Source organism: Camellia sinensis, chromosome 8, assembly GCF_055761805.1.
Source record: "Camellia sinensis isolate YWXY chromosome 8, ASM5576180v1, whole genome shotgun sequence".
In the NCBI taxonomy this organism is placed as follows: domain Eukaryota; kingdom Viridiplantae; phylum Streptophyta; class Magnoliopsida; order Ericales; family Theaceae; genus Camellia; species Camellia sinensis.
The window spans coordinates 15609874-15628836 of NC_138968.1; the positions used below are offsets into that span (position 1 = coordinate 15609874).

The window sequence follows — 18963 nt, forward strand, 5'->3', positions numbered from 1 at the left end:
TATTTGCGTTGTCAACGTTGTTACATGTTGCTTATCGAGTTGTAAACTTCCTAAGGTTCTGTTATATCTTAGTAAGTTGAGTTGCTTAGTTTGTTGCGTCGGTTCACTACCTGACTTGGTGATTACACAATGCGCATTTCCATTCAATTTCATTTTTGTGCGAAATAAATTGATGCGATACGATGCTAAAAGTTTAAAATACAAACACCTTTTCAAAAGCTATTTCATTCCATCATGCTTTACAATGAACAAAGGTACAAGTTTTACAAAAAATAAAACTGCCTAACAATGTGCAAAGTGCTACAAACTACTAGCAAAAAGAAAAATAAAGCAGGAAATAGCAACATCAAAGTCCTCGGGAGCGGGAACGAGAAGCACTCCTCATCCTCTTCTGCGGGACAACCTCTGCGCCATCATCACCATCTGAGTCGGAGTTGTCATCCTCAGGATCCCCCTCAGCCTCGCCTCTATTCCCCGAGCCAAAACCGGAGCCCCCCTCCTCAGCAGATGTCTCTGACTGACGATCGGTAGCCTCCTCCTCCTCCTCAGCGTCCTCCTCCTCCTCATCAGGCTCCACCTCTACAACGTGAGCCCTGCGTCTGCGGACAGGCCCTCCTCGAGCTCCCCGAAAATGCCTAGATGGCCCGGCTCCTCGGGAAGGCCGAGATGACCCCGCCCCCTGAAAAGGCCCGGGTGACCCAACTCCCTGAAAAGGCCCAGATGGCCCAGCTCCCCAAGGAGGCCCGGGTGGCCTGGCCTGCGGCTGACCGGACCATGAAGGCATCTGAAAACAAAAAAGTTCAATTCAAATACATCAGTCCAAATATATACATCAGATGCAGATACAAGCAAAGGCTACGTGAAGTGGGTGCATGTAAATGCAGTGTCCAAGTGGGGTGTGTGTCAGATGTGCTCTACACAAGTAGTCTATCGATGCAGTAGAAATCAGCATGTCATCAGAAGTATGATAAATGCCAGAAAACTGAAGAGTACCTGAATGCCTGCGACAGACAACTGTGCCTCCCTACGCAGGACCATGCCCTCGAGTGTGGCCACCAGTCCAACCACCTCCTCCATGTACCCTCGCGGTGGCTGCAAAAATGATTTCATAACCATCAGTGAACAAAAGAATGTCTAAACATCTGAATGATGAATGAAAAACAGTGGAGCATACCAGCGGTGAGTCAGGATCAATGGCATATCGATCACTGGGCATCGGAGGCTCTAGCGGAATCGGAGTCGGGGAGATAGCCCCATACTGCCACACCATCAACTCAGTAGGTATATCTGGCCATCCAGGATGAGGATAAGCCGACGGAGTCGGAGGAACCGGTCTACTCCCACCTCTAGATGTACCAGCCCTGCTAGTAGAAGGGGCATCTGCAGCTCGAGCCCGAGCCTGGCCCGAGGATGACACACCGGCAGGCCTCATCATCGGGATACGAGCTCCCGTCAATGGAGGCATCAAGTATATGTGACGGTAAGTGGCGTAGTCCCCCTCCTCAACATATAATAAAGCATCACTACCCAGCATGGCGCCGACTACCTCCGAGTAAGAGAGCCTGTCAGCGGTCCGCATACTGACTGGGGGCACTGCGGGAGGATCCTGAGAAAGATACCCCCATACCTGGCGCAGAAAGCGTTCCCCCAGGAACCATGCCCTGCCAACCGGCCCTTCGAGCAGGACCCTATACTGGGAGATGTCTGACCCTCCGGTATACTGAAGTCGGAGACCATCACCCAGGGACACCCAGGGCTGCCATGTGATCTGCGGATGATAAATGCATAAACCAATCAGAAATCAAGAATAAACAGAGCAAATCAAAGATGAAAATGAAAGGAACTGAAAGTTCTGAGGTACCTCTGAATGTCGTACAGTGTCAAAGTACTGTCGTAGGTAAAGGAGGGTCTCTCGAGGTCTCGGCCGGTGCGGGCCCTCGAACACCAGTGAATATGGGGTCTTGGGAATCCCCACCACCTCCAACTCTGGGGCTAATGCTGGGAAGTATACATAGACCCATAGCTGAGAAAAGCAGTGCAGAATGTAAGTACAAAATGCTGAGAGCAAAATACAGACTGTAAAAGTGCGCTGTGAGTGCAATGTACAAGTAATGAAGAGCAGAAATGTAAATCAAGAGGACAGAAAAGTACCTCCCAGGCTCTCCAGTAGCCGCCAAGTAAATCGCCCCGCCCGCGGGAGGTCGCGCTCATATAAAAGTAAAGGGTAGCTAGGCCGGCGCCACCCCAGTCATATCGATGGACCGGTGATAGGTCAACCAGAGCGCTCAGCAGGTATAGCCCGACTGTGTTCCCTCTATCGGCGAACAGGGTAGTCCCGAAGTGGAACATAAGGAAACCACGGGCATACTGCTCTGTCTCCTCGGGAGTCTCAGGCACCATCTCCGCCTGCCAGAAGTGGGAAGAGAACCAAGTGTATCGGACTCTCCCAGAAACCCTGTCAACAGGCGGGCGAGCCCCCAATAGATACATCCAAGCGGCCTCCCACTCGCCCATATCCTCATCATAGGGGATGGACCAACCTCCTATGTCTAAGCCAGTCAACACAGCGAAGTCTAGAGGCGTCATGGTCATGTCCCCGGTAGCAGAGAAATGAAAGGAGTTGGTGGTGTCCCACCATCTCTCTACCAAGGCTGCCATCAGTGTCCTCCTGGCAGGACAACGTGACAACCCGACGCAGAAGGGCCCGAACCCTGCCAAGTCTACTAAGTCTCGGACGCCCTCCGGGAGCTCAGCGTACCAGTCCCGCGCGATGGTGGAACCATACCACCGAACATTGCGGGAACCAACCTGCATTCAGAATGAATACATGTGTCAACAATGAGATGAAATGGGCTGTGTGCCAATGAGATGAAATGGGCTGTGTGCCGATGAAATGAACTGGGCTGTGTGCCAATGAAATAAATGGGCTGTGTGCCAATGAAATGAACTGGGCTGTATGCCAATGAGATGAAATGGGCTGTGTGCCAATGAGAAGAAATGGGTTGCGCGCCAATGGAATGAAATGGGCTGTATGCCGATGAAATGAAATAAGCTACATACTAATTAATCTGGGCTGCGTGTTCAGAAAATTTGAAGTTTGGGCTGCGTGTTCAACTTTCTATCATTGTGGGCTGCGTGTTCACTATCTATCTGGGCTGCGTGTTCAGAAAATTTGAAGTTTGGGCTGCCTGTTCAACTTTCTATCATTGTGGGCTGCGTGTTCACTATCTATCTGGGCTGCGTGTTCAGAAAATTTGAAGTTTGGGCTGCGTGTTCAACTTTCTATCATTGTGGGCTGCGTGTTCACTATCTATCTGGGCTGCGTGTTCAGAAAATTTGAAGTTTGGGCTGCGTGTTCAACTTTTAGTTTAAATTGTGGGCTGCGTGTTCACTATCTATCTGGGCTGCGTGTTCAGAAAATTTGAAGTTTGGGCTGCGTGTTCAACTTTCTATCATTGTGGGCTGCGTGTTCACTATCTATCTGGGCTGCGTGTTCAGAAAATTTGAAGTTTGGGCTGCGTGTTCAACTTTCAGTTTAAATTGTGGGCTGCGTGTTCACTATCTATCTGGGCTGCGTGTTCAGAAAATTTGAAGTTTGGGCTGCGTGTTCAACTTTCTATCATTGTGGGCTGCGTGTTCACTATCTATCTGGGCTGCGTGTTCAGAAAATTTGAAGTTTGGGCTGCGTGTTCAACTTTCAGTTAAATTGTGGGCTGCGTGTTCACTATTCTAATCTGGGCTGCGTGTTCAGAAAATTTGAAGTTTGGGCTGCGTGTTCAACCTTCAGTTAAATTGTGGGCTGCATGTTCACTACTCTAATCTGGGCTGCGTGTTCAGAAAATTTGAAGTTTGGGCTGCGTGTTCAAATTTCAACTAGTGTGGGCTGTGTGTTCACTACTCTAATCTGGGCTGTGTGTTCAGAAAATTTAAAGTTTGGGCGGCGTGTTCAAATTTCAACTAGTGTGGGCTGCGTGTTCACTATCTAATCTGGGCTGCGTGTTCAGAAAATTTAAAGTGTGGGCTGTGTGTTCACTTTCGAATTCGGGCTGTGTGTTCGACAAATCAGTGTTTGAGCCGTGTGTTCGCCTCTTAACTAATGTGTACTGTGCGTTCGCAATTAATTAATGAGCCGAGTGTTCAGAAATTCGAATGTTGAAACTACATGTTCAGGATGCAAGCAAAGTACTATGTCATAAGCTAAACTGCATGTTCAAGCATGGCAAAGGTGCGAAATGTACGAAAAATACAGAAAATGAAGTAAATACCTCCCGGGCCTCATGAGAGAGGTGATGCTCCGGCTCTCGGAGAAGCAGATCCCCGGGTGCTCGCTCGTCAAAGCTAGTAAAGTGACGGAAGACAGCGCGCGGAAGAACGTGTGCTGGCGGACGGTACCTCCCGGGAATAAAAGGTCGGGTCCTCGGGGGTAGAGTCATGGGATCGAAATCATCTCCGGCACCTGGAAAACCTCCTCCGTGGGGAGAATTACCCGCCATTTTCAGAAGATCTGCAAAAGGGAGCAAAAATGAGTGAAAATGAGCCAAAATTGGAAAAAGTCAACAAAAGTCAACTCTCGGGAAATGAAAAAGTCAACAAAAGTCAACTCCCGAGAAAATCTTCCAAATATTGAGACAAACTTACCTCAAGTGGCGAAAATGCGAAAAGAAGCTCCGAAACCGAAATTTAATCGCTTCAAAGTGTTTAAAACTGAATGTTTTTGCGAAAACAATTTACACGGGGCGTTGGAAAACGCGTGTGGAACTCAGATCTGGAGAAGAAAGTGGTATAGGAGGCAAGAAAGGGGAAGGTCTCGGCTGCCTTATATAGGCCCCAAGTCTTGGATTGAAGGAACATCAAAAAGGAGGTGAAAAGACCAAAAAGCCCTCGGATTTGGGCATATGGCCGGCCGGCCCTCTTTTCTAGCCGGCCAGCCATTTCCTTTTTGGAAAACTGGCCGGCCAGCTATTTACTTTATTGAAAACCGGTTGGCCACCTCCCCTTGGGAAGATAAATGGCCGGCCATGTCCCCCACATGCTCACCTAGCTCTCTGCAAATTTTGAGGAAGATCGGAGTTCCCGGGACCTGAAAAAGTTCAAGAAAAGTACACTTCCGGTCGCGAAATAGCTCCACCGGGACTTCGGCTTCGAGTTCTGACATATGTCTCATCATCACTCATCAAAATCAAAGTGTATCCTTTTTGAATGAGTTGTAACCTTTCAGGGAAGCAGATCGGAGGCCGTGATCAAGTCGCCTTCGCCGAAACACGCGTTTCCGTACTCATTGTTTCATGACAAACGGACACCCTGATTCATGCTCGTGTCACATTGTCTTGCATTCTCATGAGCATACCTGCATTAACGTGCACATTTCTTGATATTGGCATACCTCTATGTTTGAGCATACGTTGTCACGCATGTTCCACTCTTGCATTGCGATGCATTCACTCACCGGCACTGCGTGTGTCGAGCTTCCATAATCACATTGGATATATAGCATATTGTACTTGTTGCAATTTCTCTCTTTTTGCAGGCACGATATTGTATGTACGGTTCAATTGAGGCTGGTGCGACCAGATGAATCGCGCAGGTATCGTATCTTCTCCGTGTGAGACGTGGCGGGGATTGAATAATCCTCCGCATTCTTAACTGCATGAAATGTAGTTGTTGCTTTGCATTCTTGCTTAAAACTGTTGCATCTATTTGCGAATACTTGCTTCATTACAGCTTGCTGCATTCGCATGATCATGAGGATGACCGGCTTCGCGTAGCGTATAAGTCCAACTTTCAAAACCGGCTTCGCGTAGCGTATAAGTCCAACTTTCAAAATCGGCTTCGCGTGGCGTATAAGTCCAACTTTCAAAACCGGCTTCGCGTAGCGTATAAGTCCAATCTTCAAAATCTTCTTGCATTATCATTTTGCATTTTGCCCCCTGCCTGCGGGCATGCCTGCGGGCACATCTCTATTTATCTTGTATGTTTGTCTAAGTCTTCGGCCTTGTCAAAAATGGGTCGTCTCTGGGCTTTGACATTCACTCCCGTCACTTATGACTTTCGAGTTCTGTCAAAGAGGGGCAACTGTAGACACCCCATTTTTGACCGACCTTAAGACTCAGATGTCACTGATTGAACGCTTGGTGATGTTGCATAATGTGCTCGTTCAGAAGTTTCAGAGTTGCGGCCGTGAGCCCTACCTCCGGACTTTCGAACCCTCTTCTGTACTTTGCCTCGGTTTGCGAACCAGGCTCGGTTTTCTTAGCTTCTTTTCCCGAGGGGAGGGAGAGGTCCCGTAGACCATCTCTCAGTGGCCGTAGGCTACATTTGGTGGCCGTAGGCCATTTTTCCCATTTCGGAGTCCGGTTTCCGATTTTTCGGGACCGTTGGCCGTGTGCCTCGGTTCGGGACCGCTTAACCATCTCCTATTGCTCCGATTTTTGGCATACTTCCTATTTTCTCCCTTTTGAGGGACACTGGGGGTTGAGAAACCCACTTCGTGGCCGAATGCCACTTTCGGTGCTTAACAGCCCATTTTCGGGACCTCGAACTGCGCGTTTTGGTCCCCGAGCATTCGTTTTGCAACGGTTTTCGTTCATTTTTGGCAGGTACCTCTGTTTTATCACCGGAGAGGTCACTGAAGGGTGGGAGGCCAGCAATTGTTGCAGCAACCAGTTATACATCCTCCGACGCCCTTCGGCGCCCGTTTTTCGCACTTCCGGGCTAATGTTGAACCCCTTGGACCCTTTTTCTTGAACTTTGAACCACATATTTGTGATGTACACACATGAGAGGACCCTAAAAGTTGGTGGCCGGCCAGTAATTCCACCTGACCCTTTTGAACCCCTCTTTCCGAGCTAATGTTGAACCCCTTGGATCCACTTTCTTGGACTTTTAATCACAGGGTTGTGTTGTACACACATAGGAGGACACCATCAATTGGTGGCCGGCCAGAAAATCTGCTTGACCCTTTTGACCCCTAGCTGGCCGGCCACCTGGAGCAAAAGTAATAGGCCGGCCGAGCTCCTTGCACTGTGCACTTTACAGCTGTGGAGCTTTATCCCCCAGAAAAGATCTTTATCCGGGGGATATTTTGTGGGGGAAAGTTTGTCTCCTTTTCCCCCACCTTTACACCCCCTTGTTGGCCCTTATAACAAGCAAGATATATCATTTGTTGGGGTTAGAAAAATTGGTCTTCAAGCATCCATACACAACTCCATCTCTATCCCTCTCATTTCCTTGAAAATTTCTAAGCCCCTAAGCACCATTCCTTCTACACCACCAAGCTCTACCACCACCACCTCATTTCCAGAAACAAGGAAGGCTTCTCAAAGGCCAAAGAAGCTGCAAATTGATCCAAGAAGCAACAAAAGTCTTAGTCTTCAAGGGTGAGTAACATTTCTCCTCTTTGACCCTTTTTCTTGATCCATTTGTGAACCCCACATGCTTTTTCTTTCAAGCTCCGGCCCTAACTGAAATGGGCCCTCTTTTGAGCTCATATTCACTTTTCATTAAGGGCTCAACCCTGTTTGAGCCCTCCATGATGCACTTGCTTCATTGATCCTCTTATATGTCATAATCTTGCATGCTACTTTTGGCCCATGATAAATCTGTTTTTGAGCATGATGTAATCTGTGAGTGTGTTTATTTTGGGCCCTTCTTCAACATTGTTGAAGGGCCCCTCACCATTTGGTGCCTCCATGTGCCACTTGTAGTTATATCCCTTATTTGGCCCCATTTTTGCATAAATCGGCAGCCCCCTTTGCTTCTTTTTTTGGACCTTGGTCTGAACTGAAAGTGGCCTTATTTCCCCCTATACTTCATGTTTCATTAACACTTTTTTTCTGTTTGGTGATTATTTTGTATACTTCATGTTATAGCACCTTTTGAGCCTCAATCTTGTGCTCATTTTTTAGCATGTTTGTATACTGATTTTGAGGCTTCCATAAACTGTAAATATTCATATGTTTGGTCCCTCTTCAATGTTGTAGAAGGAAATTTTTCAGTTTGGATTTTTCTTATATCACTTGCTTCATTACCCCTCTTTTGGCCCCTATTCTTGCATGCCATTTTTGCCATACCTATGCTTGCTGTTTGGCCTTGTTCATAACTGTGAAAATGCCTTTTTTGGGACTGTCTAGCTTCTGTCTTTGCACTGCATGTCCATATTGCGCATGTTTGGCATAGCTATAGGCCATTTCGGGTGCCTAAATTCGCATTTCGGGACAATTCCATGCATTTGGTATCATTTCGCCTCATTTCGGGACTGTTTTCCCCCATATTTTAGTGCTGAAATTCCATTAGCATGCTTGCATATCATTTTTGCCATATTACATCGCATTCTGCCATCGCCTCGGTTTGCGTGCCCGTGTGCACGCATTTCGAGGCACTTCATTTCATCATTCGGCATCTTATGTGAGTGTGGCTGAGGCTCACTCATGTTAGTATAAGCCCATATCATGTTTTCATGTCATTACATCGCATTCTGCCATCGCCTCGGTTTGCGTGCCCGTGTGCACGCATTTCGAGGCACTTCATTTTCATCATTCAGCATCTTATGTGAGTGTGGCTGAGGCTCACTCATGTTGGTATAAGCCCATATCATATTTCCAGGCCATTTGCATTGCGTATGTCATTGCCTCGGTTTGCGTGCCCGTGTGCACGCACTTCGAGGCACTTCATTTTCATCTACTGGCCTCTTATGTGAGTGTGGCTGAGGCTCTCTCATGTTAGTATAAGTCCATGTTGCATTCTATATGCCATTTTTGCCATATTGCATTGCATATGCCATTGCCTCGATTTGCGTCCCCGTGTGCACGCATTTCGAGGCACTTCATTTTCATCCGTCGGCATCCTATGTGAGTGTGGCTGAGGCTCACTCATGTTGGTATAAGCCCATATCACATTTTTTATGTCATTCGCATTGTGTATGTCATTTTCTCGGTTTGCGTGCCCGTGTGCACGCATTTCGAGGCATATCATTTTCATAGCATTGTGCATACTAGGTTGTATCTTAGATTGCATTCTGTCATTTTCTCGGTTTGCGTGCCCGTGTGCACGCACTTCGAGGCATCTCATTTTCATAGCATAGTGCATACTAGGTTGTATCTTAGATTGCATTCTGTCATTTTCTCAGTTTGCGTGCCCGTGTGCACGCATTTCGAGGCATATCATTTTCATAGCATGGTGTATGTTAGGATTATATCTTAGTTGCATTTCATGCATATCATGCATATTGCATCGTGTCCGGGATAGGAGTTAGCCCGGGCACGGGAAACGAGGTGCATTTCGTACTCCGAATGACGGAATGTGTCTCAATTCCCCAATCACCGACACTCTGGATTATCCATGATGGAGTTAGGTTTTAGCTGTAGTTTCATGTGCATTCATTCTATATTGAGTTGTGCATTTTGACTCCTCGGCCATCATGCCTCGATATGCATGATTGGTGGCACGAGAATCGAGACATGCATATATCTGTGCAAATACATTGCTATGCCCCTTTCCTGCTCTCTGTTGCAGCAAAACGAAGAATCGGCAACTTTTTGGGGCTTGGCACGCATTTCAAGAACAGGTGTAAACAGAGGCTAATTGGGGCATTCCGGTGGATTTCTGCGCAAGGCAACCCGGACATGCATCATCCATCAGAAGCAAGGCAGTCCCTGGCTTGCACGCCAGTTTTATTTGCTTTCTTAGTTAATTCATTAATTAATTAGGATTTTGTAATATTTTGGACTGTAATATTCTTTTATTCGGGACTGTAATATTTGGACTGTATATTTATTCGGACCCTCTGCGCGAGGGCATAACTGTAATAAGCGTGCGTGAGTGTGATGTATGTCTTCCAACCCGCGTCTTTCTCCCTTTTATTTACCTGCTTATGATGGTTAGATTATGGCATGTTTAAATTAGCATACAGTATGATAGCATGTTTGCATTCATTCATCTGTATTGCATGCACCGGGCTCGGCGCATCATACTAACTGCATTGTACTTTCAATTTCAAAGTTGAATACATGATAGTTGCAACATTTCATATACCATCTTAGAATAGCCGAGTCTGCTATAATTGCATTTTGCATGTGTTGCATTAGGCATTTCTGTATAGTTAGGATCATGCATGATTTCTAATGAATTCCTATTTTGGCTTGGAGTACTCGGTAAGCTTTATGCTTTAGCATCCTTGCATGCGTGTGAGTGGCTGCCATGAATAGCATGCTTACCATGAGACTATGTGCTTATCTGATATAACTGCCTGAATGCCTGTGGGTGAAGGTTGGGTTACTTAAATTGGAATAAATCATCAAATGTTTCAAAGCCTACCTGCGGGTAGCAAACCATTTTCAAAAACAAGAATAAAATGTTTCGTTCCAATTCAGGCGACCCGGTCTATATTTGTATGCTGTGCGCATCACGTAGTAACCTAGGCTAATAAACCGGAATAAGAACTCACAATGTTTTCAAAAATTGATATCATGGTTAGTAGAGGCCGGTCTACGACCGGGCGAGCGGGGGTGCTCACGAAGTGACCTTCCCCAATCGTACCCAAGTTCCCGAGCCGAGGCAACTTTGGTGATGACGGACACGTGGCCTTTTGGCACCGAGTCAGGGTTTCCTAAATTTCCCAAAATAAAATATTTAGGTGGCGACTCTGTATCTGGCAAAGCAGTCCATGTTTGGCACTTCTTTCAAAAATCTGTTTTTTCTTAAAACGATTTGCCGGATTTGGACTCTTTGGTTCAGATTTAGAACCGTGACTAACGCAAGTCGAGTCCGAGCTGTAGCGAGGTCCCCCCGCGGGCCTGTCTACACCTCGGTCTTCCTTTTTTGGTACGTCTCCCTCCTGGCCGATGTCTTTCTCTCTCGGATTCTTCTCCCAGGGTTCTTCATTGCTGTTTTCTTCCTCCACATTAGGGTCAATGTGTTTACCACTCCCAGTAAGGATGTCGTCCCCAATCTTCTCTTTATGTCCATCGTTGGGTATCTATTCTCCTATCTTTGTGGGAGCTGTTTTCTGACCACACTGCCAAACATGTACTCAGCTGGAGAACACCGGCAAAATAGATTGCGCTCGAACGACCTTTCACAGAAAGACAAGACTTCGGCGGTGGTTCGTCCACTCGGGGGCACTCCGACGATCAGGTCAGTACTCAATTATCTCTCAAAGATAGCAAATAATGCTTTAACTCACTAGCTAGAATACAAAAAGTGTACCTTAAACGCACGAGGGTGCCTTACTTTTATAGCCAGCACTAACCTGATCTCTATAGAATCCTAGCTTCTCTTAGACTCTGGCTCAATGCTCATCCTAGACTCTCCAATAGATAAAGATAAACTCCCTAAGAGCTTTATCCTTACTCCGGCTGAGGTCCTCCCCCACTCCAGGACTCTTTATAGCTTATATGTTCATCTCGGATTCCGGTATCTCCATAGACAACCTCGGCCTAGCCGAGATCACCTCGGCGCCATGCTCAGGACACGTGGCACCTCGGCTGGCACTTCGGTGCCACCTTGGACACGTGTTGTCCTTCACAAAAATATACCCCCACATCTTCCAAACCTAAAATTAAATTAATATGTTAATTAAAATAAAAGAATTAAAGATTAATCTAAAATATAAAATAAAACTAAAGATTGTCTTAAAATATAATTAAATAAAAATATAAAGTAAATAATAATTAAGAATTGATATAAAATATAATTAAATTAAAATTAGATTAACATGCTAGGAATTATAATTAAGAATTAAGAATTTAGGATTAATTATGATCTAAAATAAATTAGATTAAAATTATATTAAAATTCTAAGAATTACAATAATAATTAAGAATTTAGGATTAATTGTGATATAAGACAATAATTAAATTAAAATTAAAATTGAATTTTAAGAATTATAATAAATAACTAATAAAATTTGCCGATCAAAAAAATAAATTACTAATAATTTATGATTAAGTGTATTTTAATTGAATTAATGTTAGATATTATAAATTATGTGTATGTGAGAGGAAAGAGAAAAAAATAACGAAAATGATATAAGATTTGAAAGTATTATAGTCATATCACATCTATAGTTAACGATATTAAAAGATATACATTAGTCCAAAATTATATGAGATTTTTTTGACTATATTTGAATCATAAGCAGTAAAATGTTTTAGTCTCAAACCATAAGGGGATAAAATGAATTTAACCCAATAGAAAATTAACATTTTACATAATGAGGATCTTTATGTATTTTTATAGATTTAATCTCAACCAACAAACAAAAACCATTTATCATATATTTTCAACCTAATACTACGATACTAGAAATCTCATCACCTAATTTCACCCTACTCATAATTTCAATCAACTTAATCTGACAAACAAATATGATCGAAAGGATGAAATAGAAAATTTAACTACAAAATTAAGAACATCTTAAAATTCCCTCCAATTATCTAACGGTGACGGGCTCAATTAAATGCAAGACAAATGTCAAGGAATGTCGACTAATTTTTCAATATAAATAAGGTCACACCCTTTGTCAGCTAACATCATTTAGTGCAATGGTGAATTACCAATAATGTCTTTTTTGAGATTCTAATTTTCATTATGTGAGAAGAACAAATAGAAGTGCAAACAAATGTAATTTTATTTCTAGAAATACAAAAAAAAAAAAAAAAAAAAAAAAAAACCTAGTGGCAAATACAAAAGATTTCCTATTATTAACGACAAATTTTCAATAATAAACATAAACCTTTTCAATGAAAAAACGCTCCAAAAAGCACCCAAAACCAAACCCCCAAAACTTAAATTCTCACACTAGTGCCTTTCAAGTAAACTATAGCAAGGGACCCATTGACGGCAAGCCTCTCTCTCTCTTTCTGAACCATAGCACAAAGACCCATCAATGATATCACAGAAGACCCAGAACTGCAGTGTGATGGAGGTAGATTGAGGCTAAGGCAGGGTGATGGAGGATATAGGAGACTGCTCCGGCACAATAGAGGCGGAGAGGCGATGTGACAATGACGACAACAAAGGTGAAGATGTGCCGCGTTAGATGTTTCTATGGCCTCAATTGCCAGTTGTCGTAATTCCCATGGATAGAGATGATGAGTTTTAAAGAAATGGGTTTTGCTTGATTTTCTCTTGAGATACTGTCGTATAAAATAAAATAAAAAAATTATATACGCATTCTGTTGGTGATAATTATAAATAAAATATCAGAAAGTACAACTAATAAAAATTACAATAACTATTGAAAGGGTTGAGGTGCGGGAAATTCGCTCTTTTTAAAGAGATTCAAGCCCTCTGCGGTTAGGCAAAGCCTCACACTTGTATAGCAGAAAAACTTTGACTTCTCCCTCGCAAAATACAATAGCCTGACTAAGTCGTACGACTCACAATACTGCATAATTGGTTAAACCCAAAGCTTTATCACTTACATCCTTTATTTCTTTGACTGATAATCTCACACAAAAATAATAAAACAACCAAACCTTCTTATATTTTCCAAGATAAGAGGGTAGCTCAATTTATAGGAAAGGAAAACTTGGTGGCAAGTGTCTTGGTGGAGAGGAAACTTGGTCGGCAAGTTTCTTGGAGGAGAAGAAAACTTGGTGGGCAAGTTGCTTACAGGAGAAGAAAAGAGAACTTGGAGAGAAAGAAACTTTTCTTAGAGGCAAAGAAAGGTAGCTTGGAGAACACGTTGCCTGGAACCCAAGCACCATATAATCTGTAACACATTATAATATTAAGATATCTGCTAACATTCCCCTACCTATTTTAATATTATAGGTAACAAAATCTGAGATTATTAGGCAAATAAGGATATTATGCATCATGGCAGGTATACTCTGCATTGAACCTCCATTAGTGAAACAATAATATCTACTCCAGAGCCAATAGGATGCTCAACATTGAACTATGACTACTTAAGGGAAATAAATAATTATTACACACACATAATATTCCAGGTGTTCATATAAGCTTTAATAGCCAGCACATTATGGCCTTGTGCAATCCCAGGATTCATGAGTGCGTTTGAGAATTAGCCCAAATCTCATAGGTAGCGGCCCTACTACCACACTTACATAGGTGAATTCTATCAAGGGTGCTCTTGTAACTATGACACTCCACTCAATAAGAGCTACAAAAATTCAATAAGAGTTTTTTTGATAACTCAACCTCTATAACGTTACAGGATAAATGCACTTACATCATAGGGATGTGTAAAAAGTAATTCAGTGCATTTCTCATAGTCATCATATGATCGTTCTTCTCATTGAACCCAGTTACAGGATCTCTAGTCCCTAGGTTGAGTATCCTCATACATGGCTCTTGCTATATTCAATGGGTTTCAACCCCATCCCCTTCAATGTATTTCAGACTCTATCTCTTACTAAGGCCTTAGTTAATGAATCTGCAAGATTATCACTAGATTTAATATAATCCACATTTATGATGCCATTATTCATATGAGATCTCACAGTACTGTGTATTCTTCTGATATGCCTAGATTTACCGTTATAATAATGGTTATTAACTCGACAAATTGCTGCGATGCTATCACAATGAATCAATATAGGTGGAATCGATTTTTCCCAACAAGAGATTTCATTTATCAAATCTCTTAACAAATTTGCTTCTTCACTAGTTGTAGCTAAAGTAATAAGTTCAGCCTCCATTGTTGAATTAACAATAATGGTTTGTTTTTTCGATTTCCAACTTATAGCACCACCCCCTAAGGTAAATAAGTAACCAGTAGTTGATAATGAATCACCTGACAAGGTATTCTAATTGGCATCATTGTAACCTTCAAGTACTGCAGGATACTTATTATAAAACAAGCCATATTTTGTGGTACCAAATAAACAGTTCATAAGCCGCTTAATGGCTAGCTAGTGATCACTGCCAGGCTTGCTAATAAACTTGCTAAGTGCTCCAACTGCACAGGCAATGTTAGGTTTAGTACAGTCAATGGCATAACTCAAGCTACTAATTATACTAGCATATTCCTTTTGATTAATTACATCCTCATCATTTTCAACAGGAAATAAATGCACATGAGGATCAAAAGGAGTAAGAACATACTTGCACTTATAAAAATTATATTCTCTCAAAATTTTCTCAACATAATGCGATTGATCAAGAAATATACCATCACAGGTTTTGGTAATTTTTATTCTTAAAATATAATTAGCCTTACCAAGATCTTTTATATCAAAATGACTACTAAGCATATTTTTAGTTTTCACGATGATATGCAAATCAGAGCCAAATATAAGTAAATCATCCACATAGAGGCTAATAATAACATGTGAATTTTATTCAGATTTATAGTAGATGCATTTATCACATTCATTAGTTTTATAGCCATTCTCAATCATGCAAGAATCAAATTCCTCATGCCATTGTTTAGGGGCCTGTTTTAAGCCATATAGGGATTTAACTAGCTTGCACACTTTGTTTTCTTGACCGGGTTCCACGAAACCCTCAGGTTGATCCATATAGATTTCTTCATCTAGGTCTCAATTTAAAAATGTTGTTTTAACATCAATTTGATAAATTTGTAGATCATGAATTGTAGCCACTACAATTAATAATCTAATGGATGTAACTCTAGTAACTAGAAAAAATGTATCAAAAAAGTCAAGATCTGCCTGTTGTTTAAAATCTTTTTGCAACAAGCCTTGCTTTATATTTATCAATAGTTCCATCCGGTTTAAGTTTTTTCCTCAAAACCCATTTACAACCAATAGTTTTACAACCTGGTGGTAAATCTACTAATACCCAAGTTTTATTAGATAGTAATGATTCCATCTCATCATTTACAGCCTTGTTCCAAAAAACAGAGTCAGGAGATGCCAAAGCTTCTTGAGTTAATAGAGTTTCCTCCACATTAAAAATATGATAATTAGGGCCAAAATCTTTTTTTAATTTGGCTCTTTTACTTCTTCTAGGTTCAAAAACTACAGTGTCTTGGTTTTGTGAAAGAGGAATAGAGGAACCGGTTTCAGATAAAATATTTTTCTTGATAATTTTGACCCCCACCATTTTTAGATTTAAAAGGAAATTTTTCTTCATGAAAAATTGCATCACTTGATTCAAAAATTATTTTGTTTTCAATATCAAAAAATCTATAGGTTGTACTATTTGTTGCATATCCGAAAAAAGCACAAGTGACAGATTTCACACCTAATTTAGGTCTTTTAGGGCCCACAAGTCTAACAAAATCAAAACAATCCCAAACCCTCAAATATCCCAAATTTGGCTTATGCCCTTTCCACAACTCAGAAGGTATAACCTTTGTTTTTTTTATGTGGCACTCTATTAATAACATAACATGCAGTTAAAATCGTTTCTCCCCACAAATTTGAAGGAGCACCTGCTTCAATTAGCATAGTATTTGTTAAATCAGTTAAAGTTCTATTTTTCCTTTCTACTACACCGTTAGATGCAGGTGAATACAGTGGAGTAGTTTCATGGATTATTTCCAAAGACTGAGCAAATGAATTGAATCCAAAATATTCATACTCTCGGCCTCTATCATTTCTATGTCTTTTAATCTTTTTACCAAATTGATTTTCAACTTCAAAAAGGAATTCTTTAAATTTTTCAAAAGCATCACTTTTATTTTTCAACAAGTATACATAAGTGTATTTTGAAAACTCATCAATAAAAGTGATAAAATATCTATTTCCATGACGTGTTAAAATTCCTTCAAATTCACATAAATCTATATGAATTAATTCTAGCAATTCAGTATTTCTCACCACACTTTTGTGAGGCCTTTTAATATTTTTGCTTGACTGCAAACTTCACATTTCGCAAAATTATTTGTTAGTCTGGGAATTAATCAGAAACTACTCATGACTCTCACATATCGGCTATTAATATGACACAGACGAGCATGCCAAAAATTCATAGAAAATAGCATGTAAACAGAAATATGTGTTTTCTTATTCTCAACATTTAATTTAAACATTCCATTACATGCATATCTTTTTCCCATAAATATGCCTTTTTTAGTGATTGCATATTGGTCAGATTTAATGGTCTGCTTGAAACCAGTTTCGTTGAGCAAATAACTCGACACCAAATTTTTCCTTATGGATGGTGTGTACAACACATCTTTTAAAACAAGTACACATCCAGAGGTAAATTTCAACTCAACATCTCCATACCTGAGCACCTTGGTTAAACTAGAGTCACCAAGCATAATAGTCCCCTCCTCATTAAAAGGAGTAAAATCTTTGAACCAATCTTTATCATAGCAGATATGCCTATTGGCACCAGAGTTTGTCCATCACCCTTCCACAGATTGAACCATAAAAATATCTGTAATCATAGCCACAAATGGTTCCTCGGTAACATTAGCCTGTGGTTGAGACTATTGTTTCCGAAATATTCAAGTTCGAGCAATATGCCCACTTTTGCCACACACAAAACACGTCACATTTGTCAGATCTTGTAAAGGGGGTTCTTGGTTCCATTTCTTTTGCCTCGGGTAATTTTTATTTTGTGGCCTTTCAGTATTTTTTCAGATTTTCTTAACTGGCTTCAAGTGACTATTTTTATGAAATCAACCTTTAGGTAAAGTATTTTCAGAAGTTAAATTTACCTTTACAGTGGAATGCACTTGTGTCATAAGCACATCTTGTCCTCATGCCTCCTCTTCCACCCGAATCCGTATGATTAGAGTCTCCAAGGACATCTCTTTTTGCTTGTGATGCATTGACTTCTGAAACTCCCTCCAAGATGATGGTAGTTTGCCAATAATTCCTGCCATAACAAGATTGTCTCTAATTTTGATGCCTACAGATCTAACTTCAACCACTAGCATCTAAAAATCTTGCACTTGCTCCACCACTAATTTTCCATCTATCATCTGATAGCGGAAAAAACGGCTTATAACATATTTTTTAGTGCCTGCCTCTTTAGTGCCATATTTATTTTGCGAGGCTTTCCAAATTTTCTTGGCAGTGGTGTAAGTAGTATCATAATAATCATAAAATTGATCCGAAAGACAATTCAAAAGATAATACTGACATTTATACTCATCTGTGTTGTATTTCTCAATTTTTTCAAGATGAGTGGCATACTTCTCGTCGGTCAACTCTTCAGTGGGGACTTTGTTCAGATTTTTCTCGGTCAGGATAGAGGCCACCTTGAGGAGACTGAGGTAGAAAAGCACCTTGCCTTTCCATTTCTTGAAATGGGCTCTCTTGAACCGGAAAGGCTTGTTAAGATTGCCGATATTCTCGTTGGGCTTCTTCGATACTGGCTCCATGAATTTTAATGATTGAATCTCCTTAAAATTGTTGGTGATAATTACAAATAAAACACCAGAAAATACAAATAATAAAAATTACAATAACTATTAAAAGGGCTTAGGCGCGGAAAATTTGCTCTCTTTAAGGAGATTCAAGCCCTCTGCGGTTAGGCAAAGCCTCACACCAGTGCATCAGAAAAAACCTTAACTTGTCCCCTCTAGGATACAAAAGCTCGACTAAGTCGTATGGTTTACCAATACTGAACAATTAGTTGAACCCAAAGTTTTATCACATACACCCTTTATTTCTTTGCTTGATAATCTCACACAAAAATAGTAAAACAACAAAACCTTCTTATATTTTCCAGGATAAAAGGTTAGCTCAATTTATAGGAGAGGAAAACTTGGTGGGCAAGTTTCTTGGAGGAGACGGAAACTTGGTGGGCAAGTTGCTTGGAGGAGAAGAAAAGAGAACTTGGAGACAGAAACTTTTCTTAGAGGCAAAGAAAGGTAGCTTGGAGAACATGTTGCTTGAAGTCCAAACACACCATATAATTTATAACACATTATAATATTAAAAAATCTGCTAGCACATTCTATCTGTAAGAATATCCAATCCAACCCTTTTTTGTATATGGGGAATTTTCCATCTGTGTAAGTTTTCTGTTTAGAAGTTTCTATAGTTATGTCCTATCTATTTGTACATCTGATTG

General features: G+C 41.4%; 1 protein-coding gene across 1 annotated transcript; it reads right to left on the reverse strand.

The window, feature by feature from the left end:
• Positions 1–219: 219 nt before the first annotated feature.
• LOC145798423 (uncharacterized) lies at positions 220–1259 on the reverse strand. Its single transcript, XM_082885953.1, has 3 exons — positions 1175–1259; positions 994–1092; positions 220–784 (listed from the first exon to the last, which is right to left on the reverse strand). The coding sequence occupies exons 1-3, from the start codon at positions 1214–1216 to the stop codon at positions 347–349; spliced, it is 579 nt and encodes a 192-aa protein (XP_082742079.1). The 5' UTR covers positions 1217–1259; the 3' UTR covers positions 220–346.
• Positions 1260–18963: the final 17704 nt, after the last annotated feature.

Bases quoted from the DNA above. Each gene is read 5' to 3' on its own strand.
- LOC145798423 (XM_082885953.1), bottom strand. From the start codon at position 1,216: ATGCCCAGTGATCGATATGCCATTGATCCTGACTCACCGCTG. The intron at 1,093-1,174 runs GTATGCTCCACT...TCATTTTTGCAG, and splicing joins TTGATCCTGACTCACCGCTG to CCACCGCGAGGGTACATGGA. The intron at 785-993 runs GTACTCTTCAGT...TTTTGTTTTCAG, and splicing joins TGTCTGTCGCAGGCATTCAG to ATGCCTTCATGGTCCGGTCA.